The following is a 20,100-nucleotide window of genomic DNA, read 5'->3' as shown; positions in this document are numbered from 1 at the left end:
GGAGTCGAACTCTGGGGATTATTTTCCAACACCTGCTCATGACTTAGGGCTTTTTCGTAGCAAACCGTGGCTTTTTTTTATTAAACCCCCGACACTCCATGACTGAGCAAAACAGCTCCAGGAATATCAACAACGCTGGCTCCGAGAGAGGGTAGGACTCTTGTTAAACCAAATGATTTTAAACGAATGACTTGCTCCGAAAGAGGTTGAGATATTTGCTGTTGCAGAACAAAGGGAGGTTTGATCTAATGGAATGTGACCCTAAACTTCTTGCAATTCGTTCTACACACAGGGGGCTTGTGCATTTTCCGCTGGGGCTTTGTCCAGGCAAAGAGCCAGAGGTCAGCCCTGACAAGCAACCGGGAGAGCGGAGTCAGAGGTGAGGGAAGGCCTGGGAAGATCCTGAGGCAGTGAATGAAGGTGTGTCATTCACCTGCTCCTTCCCGTAGGCAGATCACAGAAAGACCTAGAAGTGGGTGCTGGGAGTTTCCCTGCGATGAATGGGCAGCGTGCAGAGTTAACAAGGGCTGCTTCCCATACACACCCCTATCATGCCGCACGCGCGTGCACACACACACACACACATCCCATCATGCCGGCACCAGATCTGATTTCCTCTCATGCATTTACACAGCACGTCTCTGCAAGCAGATTATAACTCCCAGTGTCCATAACTCCAGTTCACTCTGCAGTGAGGGCATGCCTGCCCCCCTCCACCTTAAAACCCAAGGTCAACGCCCCCTGCCAGAGAAGACGCACGCTTCAAATCTGCCCCACACTCCACCCCCACTTCCCTAACCTGGGGCTTGCCAGGCGATTGGCCATTCCTCTCTGTGTCCAGCTGCTAAACTGCATTCACAGAAGCTTTACAAAATAACCCCCACCCCCCCGCGTATATTCTTTCCATGCACTCTTCCCTCTCTCCCTTTTCTCCGGGTCTCTAGTCTCACCTGCTCAGCCAGCGGCTGGGGATTTGCAAATCGATCAATCAAAATAAAAAATACCGGACAAAAAAAAGCCCCCAAATATTTTCTGTAAAATCGACATGGGCAGGACCATCGGTGCTGGATCTAGGGGGGGCTGCTGCTGCTGCACCCCCCGGCTTGCAGTGGTTTCCATCATATACAGAGTTTACAGTTTGGTTCAATGGCTCTCGGCCCCCCCACTGTGCAAATTGTTCCAGTGCCCCAGGGCAGGACAGGACCTGAAGAAAGGGGCATGCAGAGGTGTTGGGAACACATGGGCACTGCAGCTGCCCTCCACACACACCCCCCCCAGCTCTAGCTTCTCTAACCCCCAGACAACACGCATCGCCCTCCCCTTTTCTGCTTAGGACTCCAGCCCCACTGAACTGTATAGACGGGAGATGGGATCTCTTACCTGAAGTGCCATCCAAAAACCCAGATGGGCAGGCTAGGAGGAAGAGCCCCAGAAACACACCGACGCACCGCATGGCAAAGAAGAGAAAGGAATGGGAGAGATCAGCGGCAACTTCACCAGAAGCCAAGTCCAGCCCACTGTCACCTGACTAGTCTCTACGAAAGTGCAGTAATCTGGTCGTGTAAACAGTGCATGGGACGTTCCACCAGAGAGGGCTGGAGATTAATTTAAAAACAACTCTGGAATTGCTTTGCAATGGGATGTGAATTTTCTAAATCATGGCTGGCTTCCTGAGGATGTCAAGAATTTGGCTTTACTACAGGATGGTAAAGGATTCAGGCACTTAACCACCCCTGCCCGCCCCCAAATTTTGTAACTTTGTTCGAGAAGATGCAGCAATTAGAAAAAGCTGCACATGGCTTCCCTAGCTCGATTTTGACCTCAGCCCTCTAGTTTTACTCCCCACACCCCAAACTTCTTGAAATTTCTCACAACTGAGTCATACTTTTCTGAGAAGTCTGAGGCAAATCCAAGCGATCAGGAGACAAACAGGACCGTTGTGAGCTTTAAAAAAAACAAGTTTTCTAACTTGTTTTTTTTAAAGCTGTCTAGCTCAAAACCAGTTTGAACTGGGGAAAAAACTGCCAGAGGATTGGCACTTATAACACACACACACACACCCTTTGCAAGGGACGTTCACAGTTGAAACGGAAGTTAGGCGGAAGAGGGAACGTGATACTGCCGAATTATCACAATTTCTATAAACGTTCTTTCTTTGGTCTATGGTCCAGGGATGTCTCTGGAGAAATGGCTTCAGAAGTCTAGAGGATCACGGATTTTAACGCACTACTTATTCAGCTGCCCCATGGTGGGCTTGGCGTAATGTACACAGCTATACGTCAAAAACACCAGCTGTGCTGAGAGCCGGCAACCCCGTGTAAACAGCTGCCCTAGAGGTCTGGGGAGAATCAGGCCCCAGGCTTTCAGCTAAGACACTGCTGACACTGGGGATTTCAGCCATAGCTGCCCCAGTGCAAATGCCGAGTGTAGACAGGTAAAGCCTCAATAGACTGGGATGAGCTGCACCAGCGCAAACCCCAGGCCTGCCTGCATTAGAGCCCCATCCTTGGGGGTGAAGGGGGGAGAGAGAGAAGAGAGGGAGTCAGGCAGGGGTGGGGAGAGAGAGCAGGAAGGGAGAATCCAACCCTCCCCGGAGCAAGGCAAGACATGGAACTCCTCCTCCCCCCACACCCCTCCCTGGCAAGCCCAGAGCAGCATCAGCTCCCCTGTCTCCACAGAAGCAGTGGCAGCAGCAAGGCTACCAGCTACAGAGCTGGGCTCCCCACCCCAAGCCCCTTGGGAATGGAAAAGGCAACAGTCATCGAGCACCTGCTTCTGGTAGGCACCTAGTGTCTGTTCATAGGCTAGAACTGCTCTGCAGCACCCCCTGCTGGCCAAGCACAGCACTGCAGGCAGCACACCACTGCCTCAGTTTCCTTCCTTCAGAGTCCCCACTAACTCTACACACTCATGCTGAAGATGTGGCTTAACCCTCCAGCCAAGTCACAAACCAAGTTACCCTGGAAGGGGTTAACAAAAGCCAGCTAAACAAGTCCCAGTAAACAAAAAGGTTCTTCTGTCCCTCAACCCTACCCTCCTGGCCCTGTTCCCAGCCCATTTCTGGGCTACCTCCGAGAGTCTTTCTGGCTGTAGGATAGAGACCCCAACCCAGTCCCCCTGGAGCACCATTCTCAGTCCCTGCTGGACCTTGGACCTTCTCTGTTCTGGTACAGAGCCCTGCACCCCAGGCTGGTCCCCCCCGGAGTGCCCAGCCTCCTACAGACCCTAGCTCAGAGCCTTCCACAGACCAAGCCTGTCTGGCCACGCTCAGCCCCTTTATAAGGCCTAGGCATCTATTACGTTATCACCTGACCCTCTTAATCCCACCCCCTCAGGCTGAGAAGCAGCTAATTAATGGGGTGGCCCCATTTCCCTTTGAAAGGGCCAGTCAGCCTGTGACAGGCTACAGTGCAGCCAACCCCACCCGTTCCAAAATCATGAGCCAGCTCCCCCCAAAATCACGAGATTGGCTTAAAGTCGCGAGATTTTTAATTTGGGGCTTTGAGCTGCCCCAGTACACCCAGTTCATCGTCAGGCTTTTCTCCCCCACCACAAAGGCTTGAGGCCTGCTTTTCTTTTTAAATGAAAGCTGAGGTTCTCTAAAAAAATCACATGACTCCAGGAGCTGGGGCTTGAGGAGAAAGCCAAAGCTATCGTGATCTCACGATAGGTTGGCCACGGTGTGTGTGTCACAGCCTCCCGCAGGCTGCTGTAATTTGAGCCAGGGGATCTCAGCTTAGCAGCCAGCAGCCCCGAGACCAAAGGAAGCTGAAACTGCATGAAGGGTTTGGTCTATTGTCCTTACTTGGAACTTTCTTCTAGAGGTGATTGAAAAACACATTTTTGCAAAAAGTTTAGAAATTTCAAAGTTGTTTCAAACCCTCCAAAATGGACCCATCTGTTCTCTTTCTTTGGGGGAATGCAGTGGGTTTTTTTAACATTTCCCCCCAAAACATTTACAGCCAAGATTTTATTGAACTTTTCATCAAACATGTTATAGAAAAGATAGATAGGGGATATGTTTGGGCATGGCTGGATAAATGGATCTAGAAAGTGCCTATGCGGATGGATGGGTAAAAACTCACACAGAGAGCGAACATGTGCTTTTCTCAGTTCCCCTTTGTGCCATGTGCTCGCACTGAGCTACAACTATCACCCCCAAACTGGGCACAATGTGGGGGTCTCCCCACCCCAGCCTGACAGTGAGTCTCCCATAGAGCACAGACAGGGGTGGGCTGGGGGGCATTATGGGAAAGCTGAATCATGCTCTCCATGCACAGGGAACAGATCTGGGGTTAGATGTTCAGAACAGAGCTCAGCTCTCATTTAAGCACCAGATTTCCAAAAGCAGTGGGAGCGTAAAATAAGCCCTCTTCTTCCTCCCTCCTCTCCTAGAAATCCTGTGGGATTTCTCCATCTGAGCTCCATCTACCCTAAGTGTTACCATTTGGATTGTTTCCTACAAATCAATCCCAACATTTGCCCATATTTCTTTCAAAAATGCCCTGGGAGCTACAGGCCAAGACTTTCCACTGGGACTGGTGATTTGGGGCCCCAGCTTTTGATGTGTATCTCCAGCTGCTGGGCCCCCAGAATCACCAGTCACAGCTGGAAAATCAAAGGCCCCTGAGCTCTTTCCTGCTGTTGGGTGAAAACGAGCCCTGGGAAGGAATAAAGGCCATCACTTACCTGCCTCAGCCAGGCCCTGGGGAGCGTCTCCTGCATGTTATATCCCAAAGCAAGCAGCCTGGATTGCCACAAGTCTCAGTGCACAGGAAACGGCTCACCCCAGCATGGTAAGGAAGCACACTCATCTCTGTACTACTAACTGGGTATTTCTTCTGCATCATCCACCAATACAGCAGGCTCAGAGCAAACGGGCTCTTCCCATTGGCTGCCTGAGTTTTGAATCTCCCTCCAAACACATTTCCTGCAGCCTTCCCTTTCCTGCGTGGGTGCTTCTGGGGCTGGCAGGGTGAAATTCACCCGTGCTCGGATCCTCCCTTGGTGTAAATCGATGTCACTCCTTTAGAATCTGTCCCGAGAGCTTTTGTTCAGTCTTTGCTCTGGGGAGTGAATTACAGTGACAGTCTAGCCAGGAAGGTTTGACTATGAGCCGAGATCCGCAGGGCCAAATGGAGCTAACCTCACATGTACGAGTCGATGCAGAAGCGGCTTTAGTGGCATGATGGGTCCTAGTGCTTTGGGGCAGGGACCATCCTTTTATTGAGTTTGTACAGCACCTAGCACAACAGGGGTCTGGGATATGCTTAGAGCACTCACCTAGGCTCTAGCAGAGCTGGGTTCAAATCCCCTCTCTGCCAGACACAAAGCAGTGATTTGAATCCACATCTCCCAGATGGCAGCCCGAACTACAGGAGTTTTTTCCTCTCTTTGTCCCCCCACCCCAATGCCTAAATTAAAGAGCCTTGACATGCCGAGCTCCATTCAAAACAGCAAAATTGTCGTCCCAAACAAAGCATTTCCCGGGCCAGATCCTTGCTTCTGCCCCTGGCTCCTTTGCGATGCTCCAGCAGCATAAAAAAGGGGCGGAGACCAGCCCTAAAATGGCTGGTGGGGATTCCCTGATGTAGAGGAATCACCAGGTGACAGGCAGCCAACCTAGCTAGCTGTGCGCTACCTGCTCCTCTCCGAGATGGAGGGGACACCCAGGAACATGGTTGGAGTTCATCGCACTCTGGTGATCCCTGGCCAGTGTCACGATCCACAGCGCCTGTTTTAGCTGGCGTAATTTAGAGCAGCCCACAGGCTGCTCTGAGTTATGCCATGGCTGAACCGGTCCCCTGGACAGTCCCAGCAATGGGGAAGCTAAAAGCCTGCTTAGCTACCTTCCCTCCACTCCCGACTTCAACCCCAACCCTGCATCCTGGACCTAGAACAGCGAGGATCTGGCGTTTTCAGCCTCAGAGATAACACCAAGACGCGCAACCCTTAGTTCATTAACCCCTAACGTTCTCAACCCCAGTAGAACAACAGCTCCCGTTAACCAAGCGTAGCTGCCAGGGCAGCTTTGTTGTTTTGTCCCATCTCTTTGATGGACACCCACGAGCTGGTTCTCGGAACCCGGCCGTTTCTGCTGTACCCCAGAACAGGCCTGTGACATCCTGTGGCGAGCCCTGGAGGCACTAACGCGAGACCACATCCTTGGTTCCTGAGAGAGAGAGTGACCGTTACATCAGGTGCATTTCAGACAAACCCAGCCCTGCGCTGTGTGCTTGGTAAACGCCTGGAGCTTTCCTTGCCACACCGGGACACCAGCTGGGATGAGGAGAAATTTCTTTGTCTTTCCAAAGCTCAGGCAGGGGCTACAGTTTGAGGTGTGAATAATTCTCACGCAGCACGGGGACCTGGGGCCCAGGGAAATGATCGCCGGCGCCATGTTACTGTTCTCTGCCTTCATGGGTGAGTACGGACTGTCTCAAGACCTGACTGGATGGGCTCCATCCATGCTTGTGTCAAAGACTGTAGTGAGGTTACGGTAAATGAGAAGGGAGGAGGAGGAATGACTGGTAGCAAAGAATGGGTGGTTTGTTACACAAGAGAACAGCGATTTCTATGCTACAACTGAGATTGAACCTCTGTCATGGGTTATTCTGACCCAGAAGGGCCCAATACGGACATCTAGTCTGACCTGCTGTATAACCCAGGCCAGACACGCACACCTGGGGATTCCTGCATCCAGCCCATAGCTTGTGGTTGACCTAGAGCGGATCTTTTAGAAAGACCGATCCAGCCTCAATATAAAGACTTCAAGTGATGAAGAGTCCATCTCTCAGGAGTGGTTAATGCTCCTCACTATTCAACACTGGTCTAGTTAAAACAGTACAACCCCTCTGGTGTGGACGCATTTATAGCGGTATAAGTGTGTTTATACTGATAGAGCTTTGTCCCATACGGGAGGGGAATGAGCTGTACTGGTACAAGGTGCCTTTATACTGGTATACTGCAGCCACACTAGGGACAGTACTGGTATAACTCTATCATCTGTAACCAATGTAATTATATTGGCCCCAAATCTATGTGCTGACCAGGTCTAACTTTATCGGTGCCCCTACCTACTGGTAGATTACTTTACTTGTCATTCGAGCCGGTCAGAAAATAGAAATAAATGTGGCTTGACAAATTGGGTAAGGGTTTCACTTCTTTTGAAATTGTTTGCAGAAATTTTTATTTTTTCCACCAAAAAAATGGAAATGAAACCGATATTTTTGGCTGGTTTCGTTTTGAACGTTTAAAAGTGTTGCTTCGTTTTGGTGTTTGGAAAAGGAAATAATTTTTTGTAAGAGGTTGGTTGGTTCCTCCCCCCTCTCCATTCTTCTGGTGGGACAAGTTTCACAAACAAAGAGAGAGAATGTCTGCAGTGCGGGAGGGGGGGGGTGGATATAACTATAGGTCCTTTTAAAAACAGTTTTGTCCTTCTTTTCCAATGGCAAAAAGCTAAGAAAGGGAGAAGAACTGACATCAAAATGGAGAGAAAACCCCCTTTTTATTTCAGTTGCTCTCCCTTCCAAGTGGAAGTTTGCTCATGCACATTGGTAGGGAGCAGTGGCCAGGCTGTACCCACTCTGGAGAGAAATCCATTCCTTAGGGGTCTAGGGATTGTTGAGCCGGGACTTTTGCCAGCATTTTAAATCCACTTTATAGAATTTGTGATTCTTTCTCTGTTCTACAGGTACCTCCTCCACTCTCTTTATAGCCACTCCGGAGAATCCAGTCCACGCCATCACCAACCAGACAGCCGTCCTGCCCGTCTCCCTGCGATTCTCTACCCCGCCGGGGGATTTCTTCCACCTCAAATGGGATTTCCTCTCAGGCAACCGCCCCGTCTTAGCCTACGTGATGAGCAAGTGCAAAGGCAGCGCCCACGAGTGGTGGCAGCGCTCCTGCCAGCGCAGCGTGAAGGTGGCGAAGGAATATCAGCAGCAGGCAAATGTCTCTCTGCAGAGCGGTTCCCTGGTGATTCAGCGTGTGCAGCCCACGGACGCTGGGACGTACCGGATAACAGTGCGAGGCCTGGATGTGTTTGTCATGGCAGAGGTGAACCTGACAGTGACTGAAGGTAACAGACACAGAGAGGAGGATGGGCAGCAGGGGAACCCCACTTAGTGGAGGCTAGCCCCCAGCCCCGCCCCTTCCCCCCAAGGCCCCACCCCCTACAGCCAGAGGAGCTCCAACCAGCTTCAGGGGAGAGGGGAGCAAGGGTGGGGCCTCGGGGTGGAGCGTAGGTGGGGTTGCGGCCTGGATTAGGGGAGGCTTAGCCTCACATGGCCTATGCTACCTGCCGCCCCTAGAGAGGAGTCTCCATGTGGTGTGAGCACATCTAGATGAGGGGGAGAGTATGGGAATGGGCTGGGGGAAAGGCACAGATGGGAGAGATCAGCCGAAGGAAGGAAGAATGGTTTGTTCCAGGGACTTCTCCTGACCCAGAGAGTCCATCCCGCTCCTTTGCGCTTTCCATGGAACCTAGGACATGCAAACCGCGGTCGGGAGCTGCGGAGCCTGGATTTCAAAGATTCCAATTTGGAATCCTAGACACAGCTCCCGGCGCTCGCTCTGTCTAGCCTGTAGGTATTGCAGGGAATACGTCAGATTCCTAGATTCCAAGGCCAGCAGGGACCATCGTGATCATCCAGTCTGACCTCCCATCTAACAGAGGCCAGAGAACATCCCTGAATTAATTACTGCTTCAAGCCCACTAGCTGTGGTGGAGCGAGAGCAGATCTTTTAGCAAAACATCCAATCGTCATTCAGAAAGGTCCGGTGATGGAGAATCCACCATGACCCTTGGTCAATTGTTCCAGTAGTTAATTACCTTTAGTATTAAAAACGTTCACCTTGTTTGCCAGAAGCTGGAAATGGGCAGTGGGATGGATCACTTGATGATCACCTGTTCTGTTCATTCCCTCTGAAGCACCTGGCATTGGCCACTGTCAGCAGATAAGATACTGGACTAGGTGGACCTTTGGTGTGACCCAGTGTTAGACAAAGGCCAAATACTCGCCTATTATTTCAGCTGTTCCCCATGGCCATAAACTCCCTTTCCCATATATGAACATATAGCAAGACAATCAATCAAAGAGGCTCAACAAATGTATCCTATTTACAGCCCCAACAGATGTATTCTATTTACCCCTAAAAAGGAATTTAAAAATTCCTTTGGTCAGCAGAAAGTATGCACGTTAAGTCATTTGTTAATGGGTATAAAAAGGCTTGCTCTACGCTTGTAAGGTGTGCTCCTCCCTCTGGCATGAGTCGAGGGGGACACCCGCTCAGCTGACTGATCAATAAAGAACTTGAAGCCGTCTTCTAGACTCCCGTGCCTCCTTGGGGTAATTGGGCAGCTCCAGGGGGAAACGAGCCCATTTGGCTAACACCCAGTATGGCCAGTTTTATGTTCTTATTTCTAGTCTGCATTTGTCTAGCTTCACTTTCCAGCCATTGGATCTTGTGGTACCTTTAAGGTCTGCTAGATTGAAGAGCCATCTGTTGTCAGATTTTAGTTCCCAATGTAGTTACTCATCATAGAAAATGATCAAATCACCCTTAACCTTCTTCTCAATAAAGAGTCTGAGCACCTTGAGTCTCTCACTACAAGACGTTTTCTAATCCTTGAATCATTTCATTTCCCGGGCGCTACATGAGCTGTGGAAGTATGCGGAGACCGGGCTGGGTTTAGCTGGCTCAACACTACAGCTGGTCAAAAAATAAAAACCACAAGGAATTTCGAGATGTCAGAGTTGTTTTTATTTTGAAGTGTTTGAAACTGAACATTTTTAAAAGTCATACTTTTTTCAGTTTATTTAGTTTTATTTTTTTCTTGCAAACATCAACCTGGCGAGAGACATTTTTCACTTCCCCAAAACACAGTTTGTTTGTTTAATGAGAGAGAAAGTGGAGAATCTGGAGCACAGGAAGGCAGCAGCGGAAGGGTGAGCATTTGCTGTCCCACCACATCCCCTCTAGCTTGAGCCCTGGTGTATCACAATACAAGCCCTGATCTAAAACCCAATTAAAGTCTTTCCACTGATATTAAAGTGTGTGAGGTGCCCACAGCAATGGGGACCATGTGAGTATGACGGAGACAGCCAGACGTCAGTGGGATTTGGATCAGGCCTACAGAGAAGTCGGTTTCTCAGCTGTCCCTCTGTCTCTCCCAGCAGCTGCACCAACAAACTCGGGAAGAGTGAACGGAGCCAGATTCAGCCTGGTGCCCAACGCCATCCGCCTTGGCTTAGCCGGCCTAGTTCTCTGTCTCTTGGGGCTGATCGTGGGAGAGGTGAGTGAGCCCCGCTGCTGTGGCTGCCTCTGGAGGGCCTGGGGAAAGGATTGGGTCTCATCCATGAGCCACGCCAGCTCTGTGTATTGCTCGTTAGGGGCTATGGACCAGATCCTCCAGTGGAGTAAACTGGTGTTGGGTTAAATCCGGCTTTGCAAGGCCTGGAATGCAAATAGTCAGTGAAACTCCCTTTCTGCTCAAACTCTGCAACCTGATCAGTGCATCCTGAGTCTCGGCTTTCTCCATAACTGCTGTTTGGTGATTGCCGATAGATCCTGAGGGGAGATGCACTTTGGAAATTAGACAGGAGGGTGCGTGTGTGAGGGAAGAGAGCGCTAGATATGAGGGGTGGGGGCTCTGCCCTGGCTGGGACGGGGAGGGACAGTGTTAATATTTTAAAAACAATTTTTTTTTCCACAATGTCCTACAACAAATAAGAGTCATTTTTCGCCCCATGACTCCCTCGGCTGCCGTGGGACTAGGCTGATCTGCCCCTGCAGCACACGCAGGGGAGTCAAATGTACCTAATCGCTTTCTCCTCCCCTCCCAGGCAGTTTACAAGCCAGCCGGCTGCTCCCCGCACCACCTGGAGGGAAGCCAAGAGCCAAGAGACGAGCTGGAGACTCTGGACTGAGCCTCCACATGCCTGGATCTGCAGTGCTGAAAATCCCCCAGCCGTCTAGTCTCGTACCCTGTGGCCAACACAGGATGCTTCTGAAGAAAGCAAAACGCCCCCACCCTGCCCCACCCAGGGTGCTGGTACGTGGCAGGGGCTGTACTAGAGCGCGGTGTTTGATCACCCGCCCGGCCCTAGCACAGCCTGGCAGAACGACCACTGGGCCCCATGAGAGTTTTCTTTCAGCGGCAATGTGGCCTAGTGGCTAGAGCACTAGATTGGCCCTGCCCTGAGGAGATCTAGGTTCCGTTCTGCCGCCAGCCTGCTGGTGACCGTAGCCAAGTCCTGTCCCCGCCCAGTGCCTCAGTTTCCTCATTTGTTACAATGATGCCGACTTGCTTTGTGAAGTGCTTTGAGATGTGCTGATGAAGAGAACCAGATTATTATTATTCTTATTTTAGCTCTTTCCCACTAGGTCAGATATGACCCCAGCTCTGGAGGGGCTCCCCGCTTTTGACAGAAGAATTCCGGACCAGGTTTACAAGGGCCCAGCACTCACCATTGGGGCCAGAGTTTTCAGTTCCCAATTAGGCACTTACATAAGTGGGCCAAAGGTCTCAGTGCCCATCATGCACCCAACGCGCTGAGCCCTTTAGATGCTCTCGCCCCGATGGTGGGAGCCGAGCCCTTCTGACACTTCCAGCCCTCTACAGGTGACAGCTGCTTAAATGGGTCAGGTTTTACCTACTGGTAAAAGAGAACTCTTTACCTCTGCCCACTGCACAAATATTGGCAACGGTCGTAAAGATCCAGCTTAGGGTTGCCAATTTTGTATGGATGTGTTCCTGGAGATTTCATCACCTGACGTAATCTTTAATTAAAGATTGCTCTTTAATTTCCTGGAGACTCCAGGAGAATCCTGCAGGGTTGGCAACCCAATCCACCTGCATCTGACTCCTGCAGCAGTGAGTTCCACCAGTTGTCTATCCATTGCCCAAAGTAGTTCCTTGTGTAGGTTCCAAATTAATGGCCCATTCTTTTCATTTGCTTATCAGCACTGGAGACAAGAGTCTTTCATTGCTGTAATCCAGTGGTTCTCTCAACCTTTCCAGACCACTGTACCCCTTTCAGGAGGCTGACTTGTCTTGCGTACCTCCAAGATTAATCTCACTTAAAAACAACTTGCTTACAAAATCAGACATAAAAATACAAAAGTGTCACAGCCACCCTATTACTGAAAAAATGCTGACTGTCTCATTTACCATCTAATTATAAAATAAATCAACTGGAATATAAATACCATACTTACATGTCGATGCACAGTATATATAGAGCTGTATAAACAAGTCATTGTCAGTATGAAATTTTAGTTGTACTAGTGCTTTTTATGTAGCTTGTTGTAATATCTAGATGAGTGGAGGTACCCCCCTGGAAGAGCTCTGCGTACCCCAGGGGGACGCGTACTCCTGGTTGAGAACCACTGCTGTAATCATACCAATAGAGATTCTACCATCTGCCCCACCACTAAGGGGCAGCGTCTCTCCATTCTGTACACCTTCACCGGCACCCAACATAAAAACGACAGACCTGATTCTCCCTAGCCCAGCGGCTGGTGCAGTCATTGACACCGAGGTGCCTTTCAGAGCAAGTGGAACTGAACCAATTCCTTTTTGTCCTGCAGGGACCGGGACATGGAGAACAACTGATCACCGTCCTCTTTATAGCAGCCCTTCACATCTTTGAAAATCGATCATGCCCCTTTCCTGGACCCACCTTCCCTTTCCCTAAGCCCTGGTCTATGCTAGAAAATTAGGTCAATTGCACTAGTTGGTCACACTAGTGTGTGAAAAATCCACACACCTGAGCGGCATAGCGAAGCCAACCCAAGTCCCCGTGTGAACAGCTTCCACTTCTCAGGCAGGTGGACAGGTAGTGTCTACACTGAAGTAGCTACAGCAGTGGCCCCTTTTAAGTGCAGACTGGCCCTACAGTCAAAATGCATATGCAAAAGCAAGCAGTCAATGCTGTGCTGCATTAGGAGGTCAGGCACATACCAATCTTGTAGTGAAGCTTTTAGTTGGTTTAAAAAAGGCATTTGCCCAGACAGGCTGATCTCCTACGAATATTTTAGTTTGGTTTACACCAGTCGAAGCTAGGGAGGGAGAGAACGAACCAAGGAGCAAAACCCAAACTGAAAAATAGCTTCACACTCACCGCCGAGGAGCTATTTTTAACTGCAGTTAAAGAAGGCAACTTTGGAGAAGCCACGGCCTGCTGGGAACAATGAAAAAGGCCCCATTTGACTGCTTCCGTGGCGGCGGCATCCATCTCACCAAGAAGGAAGTTTGCTAACTCATTTCTTCAATGAAGCAGCCTCTGACCGCACAGTGGCTTGGCAGTGGATCCCGGGGGGGGTGTGTGCGCGTGCTTTCCAAACTCCCCTTCTGTCCCTGATCAGTTCTGGGAAACTGGGCGGGATCCCCCCTGTCTCCAGCAAATACTCCCCCCCTCCCCCCGCAAACCTCACCGCCCCATTGCTCCTACAAACACCAGCTGACAGGGATCCCCACGAATCTGTGCTCCAGCTGCCCCCCTTTTCCTTCAGCAGAGCTCCCTCCAGCACCCCGTCCCTGGGGGATCGCAGTGCAGGGGTCCCCCCCCAGACTCTGCAGAGACTGCAAGCTGGCTGCTCCGCTCCCCACCCCTCAAAGAAGGGAAGTTTCCACCCCGGAGAGGGAGCCCCCTCATGGCCCCCTTTCCCAATTCCTGCCTGGGGGAGGGGGCACTAGCAATCTGTCTCACTCTGGTTCTGCAGCTTGGCCCCGGATGGCGTTTTCCCCAGGAACTGAAATCAGAGCGGGGGTTCAAATGTACAGGGGGAGGGGGTCTGGAAAATGACAGAATGGGCAGCGCGGCATGTAACTAGTGACCACTAAAGGGGGATGTGGGACTTCGGGGGGGGGGGGAAGGGTACCATGGGAAGCTGGGTCTAATAAAGCCCAGCACAGACAGCGCTTGACACCCAATCGACAGGATGAGGTGAGAGTGGGGTGATGGTGCACGTGGGCTGGTACAGTACGTGCACCGAGCTGCATTGGAAAATCTCAGCTCCTTATAGGGACTTTTCAGATCAGGCCCTTTGCTCCTCCCCACCCGCATTCCCGCCCAAGGGAGGAGGGAATCTCAAAGTCTTCCAGAAAGAAAGATGTCCCGGGGAGAGAGTGCAGGAATGAGGGGTCTCTGTCCAGCAGTGCCGGGAACTCTGGGTGAAGTCTGTGGATTGCATCAGCTATGCAAGGAGAGGTGACTTCTGGGTATCCTTCTGGCTCCGTCAATCCTCTTGATAGAGATCCTGCATTTGCTCCAATCCCTCAGACAGAGACAAACACCTACAGGATCTCTATCAAGTGTTCTTAAAACTACAGGACCCACCTGGTGAAGAGAAGAAACAGACTGACAGAGCCAAAAGGGTACCAAGAAGTCACCGACTACAGGACAGGCCCAACAAAGAAAGTAACAGAATGCCACGAGCAGTCATCTACAGCCCCAACTAAAACCTCTCCAGCGCATCAGGAAAAGTTTTGTTCCCTTCCCCTCTCCGTTCCAAGCCACCAGGAACAGAGTCTGTCCCAGTCTCAGATAAGCCTGAAAGTCTTCCCACATTGTTCCATGCCTCCCTTTTCGTCTTTCAAAAGCACTTCTCTCCCACCTTTAGTGTAAACTGATCTATGGGCTTCTCAGCAAAGGCTCCCCCAGCACATCTGGAAGGATCGGCCCAGTGGGGACCAAAAAAACTTTTGTACCAGGAAATGACTGTATTGAGAGCACCTCATATAACTACCTGCCCTAGGCCCAGCCACAATGCTGCCCCCTTGTAGGGGGGTGAGAGAGTTTGCTGGGGTGGCCCATCGCAGCTAGAGCCTGACAGCTAACAACGGGGTGTGTTACACATTGTTGTCATGAGCCATAAAATCAGCATCTCTGTTGAATCAATGTTTTTTGGTGTCTAGCAGAGTTATGAATTGAAGTTCCCAGTCTCACCTTCGGAAGGTGCTTGTGCAGGTTCCCTAAGAGGACAAGTATTGAAATATCCGTGAAAAATCAGCTATTCGCCCAGCGCTACTCACCTGCCAAGTCCCTCCAGGGAGATGATTTAAACTGTCTTTTACTTGCAAGCGTCTGACATTTTCAAAGCTATTAATCTGTTCGTTGATACCACAAGCATTTGCCACAATTTACAATGCATGTGCTTCCCTCGCCGTAATGAAACTCAATCTTCATACTGTGCTTTCAGGAGCGCTGCAGCTATTAAAATCAGCTTGGATAGGAGACATCCGTTTCTGCGCCTCAGTCACCGCTCTCTGTAACTGGTGGGCAGGCGGCCCTAGCAGAGCAGGCCCCACACCTCCATCTGCGGCTTGGCCTGACTCCCCAGTTACTGCCCTTGGCTCACTCATGGCCTCTCGCCTTTGCTGCGGTGCTACCCTCTGGCTCGGGCCGCTGCACCAGAGACTCCAGCCCCCCAGGAGATGCAGCCCAGCCTGGCTCCCTAGCCGGGGCTCCTAGGAAAGCCAAGACCCAGTCGCTGCCCCTCTCCACCAGACCTGGGCACAGACCCCCCCGGCCTGGAGCCATCTCCCCTCTGCTCATTGTTGGTCGCATTGCTGACACCGGGCAGTACCTGCCGCTCCGCACTGGCTGCCTGGCCACGCTGCTGCAGCCACGGCCCACCCCACAGGTGGCAGACGAGGCGTAAAGCTGATGTGAGGCTCTGGGCCCACAAGCAAGGCCCCGAGTACCCAGGCCGGCCGGAGGCCATTCTGCAGCCGCTTTAGACACTTCCAGGCAGAGGAAATGCAGAGCCTGCTGAGGGCCACGGCACGCTAGTGATTTCCAGAGGCAGCGGCCGATGGTGTCCCCATACCAGCTGGTCTCACAGCACAGCAGGATGGTGACCTGAGCCCGCCTAGGCCCGTCCCCCCTGGCGGCCGGAGTACCTGGGCAGGAGGTGAGGGCAGGCGTTGGGACTGCAATGAACAGACCCCTCCAGCTGCGGGGCCAAGAGGCTGGGACGTGAGACAGTTACGGGCATTGCAAAGGATCGTGCCCCCCTGAGAGGAGGGAGGCAGCTGGCACCTCTCAGAGCGACTGGCACAGAGCAGGGAGGCGGCCCTGCCCACGGTCACACACATTGTGACGACAACAAAAGCCCCCAAAGAGCCATTTCTCCAAAGCGGAGCCAGGATGAAGCCATAGCAACCCCGGGTGCCTGTGCCCAGCTGGCATTCCCCTCAGGGGCGCTTAGTGTGGTCAGGCCATGGGGCCCAGTGCCTGCCCACTGCAGACACCACACAGCGCCCTGGGGATGTCACAGGTTTAATTTCATTTTGTAACCAAACATTTTAGAAAATTCATTTGAAGCTGCTCCCCCAACCCACAGCCCCCCCCCCCCCCCCACCTCCCCCCCCCCCCCCCCCCATTTCCCACCAGCCTGCATTGAGTGCTGGCGTCCCCCTGCTTCTGTTCCCCTGCCCCGCGCACAGCTAAGCAGCTGCAGGGTGGGTTTTGGCTTGGCTGGGACACACGGCAGGGCCCAGGGTGTTGGGGCAGCAGCCCGGGCAGCACCAGCCAGCAAAAGGGGAGAAAAAGGGGGTCAGGCACTGCCTGGGCACAGCCCCCATTCCCTGAGCCCCACCCCTGAGCTGGGCCCCACCCTGAAGGAAGCTCTGCCCCCATGTTTGCTACCTGGGCCTGGAGGAACCATGACTGCTGGCAGCAGCTTCACTCACACTCAGTACGGGACGGGTCCAGCCACCCCCATTTCTGGGCAGTGGGCGGGGAGTGGCCATGCAAGAGTGCGGACTGTGGTCTGGGCCAGGCCAGGCCCATCCCAGCATGGGCGGTGTGGGAGGCGCCGGATGCCGGTGACTGTCGTGGGGGTGGGGATGTCACTCAGCAGCATGCACCCGCTGGTGCAGCAGGAGGTTGGAGCTGCGGGTGTAGCCACGCCCGCACTGCCCGCAGCGGAAGGGGCGTTCCCCAGCATGGGAGCGCTGGTGGCGAAGCAGGGCCGAGTGGTGGCGGAAGCGGCGCCCGCAGCGGGGGCACTCGTGAGGTTTCTCGCCCGTGTGCCGCCGGCGGTGCTCCACCAGGCTGGCCAGCTGTGCAAAGCGCCGCCCGCACTCAGGGCAGGTATGGGGCCGGGCGTCCGTGTGGCCCCGCTGGTGCCGTAGGAGGTTGGCCCGGTCGGCGAAGGCCTGGCCGCAGTCAGGGCAGGTGTGGGGGCGCTGGCCGGTGTGGGCACTGCGCTGGTGCTGCCGCAAGTAGGAGCTCTGTGTGTAGCTGCGCCCGCACTCCTCACAGCGGTGGGGGCGCTCGCCCGTGTGCACCAGCTGGTGCCGCAGCAACGTGGCGCTCAGGGCAAAGGCTTTGCCGCAGACCGGGCAGGGGAAGGGGCGTTCACCCGTGTGCGCCAGCTGGTGCCGGAGCAGGTGGGCGCGGTGGTGGAAGCGGCGGGGGCAGTCCGGGCAGGCGTGGGGCTGTTCGACACGGTGCGTCCGCAAGTGCAGTGCCAGCATGCAGCGCAGCCCGAAGCTCTTGCCGCAGTGATCGCAAGCGTGGGGGTGCAGGCTGGTGGGGGTGCCCTGCTGGTGCTGCGTCAGGTGGGCGCTCTGCCGGAAGCTCTGCCCGCACTCCCCGCAGCGGTAGGGACGCTCGCCGGTGTGCACTCGCTGATGCACCAGCAGCGCCGAGCTGCCAGCAAAGGCCTTGCCGCACGCCAGGCAGGGGAAGGGGCGCTCGCCCGTGTGCGCCCGTTCGTGCGCGGCCAGCGCCGCGCCATCGCAAAAGCCTTTGCTGCAGGTGGTGCAGACGTAGGGCCTCTCACTCGCATGCAGCAGCTGGTGTCTGGTCAGCGTGGCGCTCTGCCGGAAGCTCTTCCCACACTCGCCACATTTAAAGGGCCGCCTGACGGTGGGGTCTCTGTGCCGCGCCGGCTCTGCATCAGCGCTACCTCCCGGCATGGCCTCCTCCACCCTGGCGCCGCCTCCGGGCACCGCTTCCTTTGCCCCCGCAGCAGGGTCTTTGGGCCACACTCCCCCCACCGGCTCCACATCAGTGCTGGTGCCGCCCCTTCCCGGTGCGGCATCCTCTGCCCCAGCCACGCTCGCCAGCCTCTCACCTGCAGGAACAAATGGGCAATCAGGCCTGACCGTCCCCACAGGAGGACAGGGCCTCAACGATGGCAGTCAGAGCCCAAGGCACCGCCCACGTGGCCCCGCCCCTCCCTGGAGCCGGTTTCTGAGCAGGGATTGAAGAGGGCCGGTCACACCTCTTGCAGCTTTTTCAGGCTGCTGCCGACTCAGGCAGGCGTCGGCACCACTCAGCTCACGTTCACAGGCTTTTCTTTGCCTCTGTGTGGGCTGGAAATATTATTTGCTTTTTCAGTGAGAGCCAAGACCTGGCTCTCGTATGGTGCTGGGGGCCCTGGCGCAGGTGGTGGGCTGGGTGCCAGGTGCACACAGATCAGGGAGAGGGTGGTGACAACCTCGGAGAGGAGCTGGGCCAGGAGGGCTTGCAGGGGTGGCTGTGGGGGGGGTCCCAGCTACCCCCACCCCTCTCAGCTGGGCTTATTAATCCCTCACCTGTTTGGGGTCCCGGCCAGCTCTCGTCATCCTCGTCTTTGCTGAGATCTGGGACTTGCAGCTCTTCTCCTCGCTCCATCCAGTATCAGGATTGGGGCCCTGCTGGGAGAGAAGAGAGCAGGTGGGATCCAGGTAAATACCCGCCATACTCGGCGTTCATCTGCTACTCGGGGCTGGCATGGACAAGACAGCCAGGAAACGCCTGTGGAAACACAGGAGGGTCAATTCAGACACAAGCAATCAGAGTGGAGGGAAGACGACCCCAGGGCTACCCGAGTCATAGTTCCAGCGTGGCCCCACAGCCGCTCGCTAACATGGGGTAGAAAAGCCCCTTGAACCAAACTGGCTCCGTGCAGCGCCAGGACTGAGCCTCTGAATGGGACGGGTGGGAAACAGCTGGCCTGTCTAAGGCCACCATGTGTGGTGAACACCAACTCCGGGCAAAGGAGCAAGTCAAGGAAGTGCCAGTTACCATAGCCCACGTCCCCTGAGCCAACAGCCCCACCGGGGACTCCACTGCATGGGGCAGAGCCAGCGATCCCCTCAGTCACAAGGGGGTGGCAGAGACTCCTGCACTTTCCAGAGCAGTCTGTGTACTCAGGCCCCAAACCAGCCCCAGAGCACACGGCCTGGCGCCCAGAGCTCTACAGGGAACAGCCCTGTGGTCTTCTGAGCCGCAGAGCCCTGAGCGTGCCCCTGCTGGAAACATTTGACAGCATCACCCCTCTGGACTCGACCTAGGGAGGACGCGCCTCACGCTAATGAGGAAACTCCCCTCACTCCACAGCATGCCCAGGGACCCCTGCACTGCCACCTCCGCCGCTGGGACAGCGCCCCAACTCCTTAGCCCAAGGAGCGTCTTCGTTCTGGGCTTGTGCAGGGTCCGGCAACATAAGGCCTGATCTCCAAACGGCTCTGAGCGCTACCGCTGGCCAAAGAGCAATCGCCAACTGGTGCTGCCATCGCAAAGCAGCACCTCTCCCGACTCCCCCTCATCACAGAACCATAGGACTGGAAGGGACCTCGAGAGGTCATTGAGTCCAGTCCCCTGCACTTGTGGCAGGACTAAGCATTATCCCTGACAGGCGTTTCTCTAACCTGCTCCTAGAAATCTCCAGTGATGGAGATTCCACAGCCTCCCTAGGCAATTTATTCCAGTGCTTAACCACCCTGACAAGAAGTTTTTCCTAGCGTCCAACCTAAACTGCCCTTGCTGCAATTTAAGCCCATTGCTGCTTTATCCTCAGAGATTAAGGAGAACAATTTACCTCCCTCCTCCTGGTAACAACCTTTTATGTACTGGAAAACTGTTAGCATGTCCCCCCTCAGTCTTTTCTTCTCCAGACTAAACAAACCCACTCCTTTCAATCTTCCCTCATAAGTCACGTTTTTTAGCCCTTTAATCATTTTAGTTGCTTTTCTCTGGATTTTCTCCAATTTGTCCACATCGTTCCTGAAAGGTGGCGCTCAGAACTGAATACAGTATCCAGTTCAGGGCAGATCAATGTGGAGTAAAGCGGCAGAATTACTTCTTGAGTCTTGCT

At 53.6% G+C, this 20,100-nt stretch overlaps 2 protein-coding genes across 2 annotated transcripts; one reads left to right on the top strand and one right to left on the bottom strand.

The window, feature by feature from the left end:
* Positions 1-6,224: 6,224 nt before the first annotated feature.
* Positions 6,225-10,931, top strand: LOC117870401. Its single transcript, XM_034757535.1, has 4 exons — positions 6,225-6,423; positions 7,694-8,080; positions 10,179-10,297; positions 10,848-10,931. The coding sequence occupies exons 1-4, from the start codon at positions 6,384-6,386 to the stop codon at positions 10,929-10,931; spliced, it is 630 nt and encodes a 209-aa protein (XP_034613426.1). The 5' UTR covers positions 6,225-6,383.
* A 5,461-nt stretch (positions 10,932-16,392) lies between these two features.
* On the bottom strand, positions 16,393-19,123 carry LOC117870489 (zinc finger protein 835-like). Its single transcript, XM_034757674.1, has 2 exons — positions 18,557-19,123; positions 16,393-18,093 (listed from the first exon to the last, which is right to left on the bottom strand). The coding sequence occupies exons 1-2, from the start codon at positions 18,633-18,635 to the stop codon at positions 16,862-16,864; spliced, it is 1,311 nt and encodes a 436-aa protein (XP_034613565.1). The 5' UTR covers positions 18,636-19,123; the 3' UTR covers positions 16,393-16,861.
* Between the last annotated feature and the right edge of the window lie 977 nt (positions 19,124-20,100).

Source organism: Trachemys scripta, unplaced genomic scaffold (assembly GCF_013100865.1).
Source record: "Trachemys scripta elegans isolate TJP31775 unplaced genomic scaffold, CAS_Tse_1.0 scaffold_28, whole genome shotgun sequence".
NCBI lineage: Eukaryota > Metazoa > Chordata > Testudines > Emydidae > Trachemys > Trachemys scripta.
Note: the sequence above shows the minus strand (reverse complement) of the source record. Positions and strands in the feature narration are given on the sequence as shown.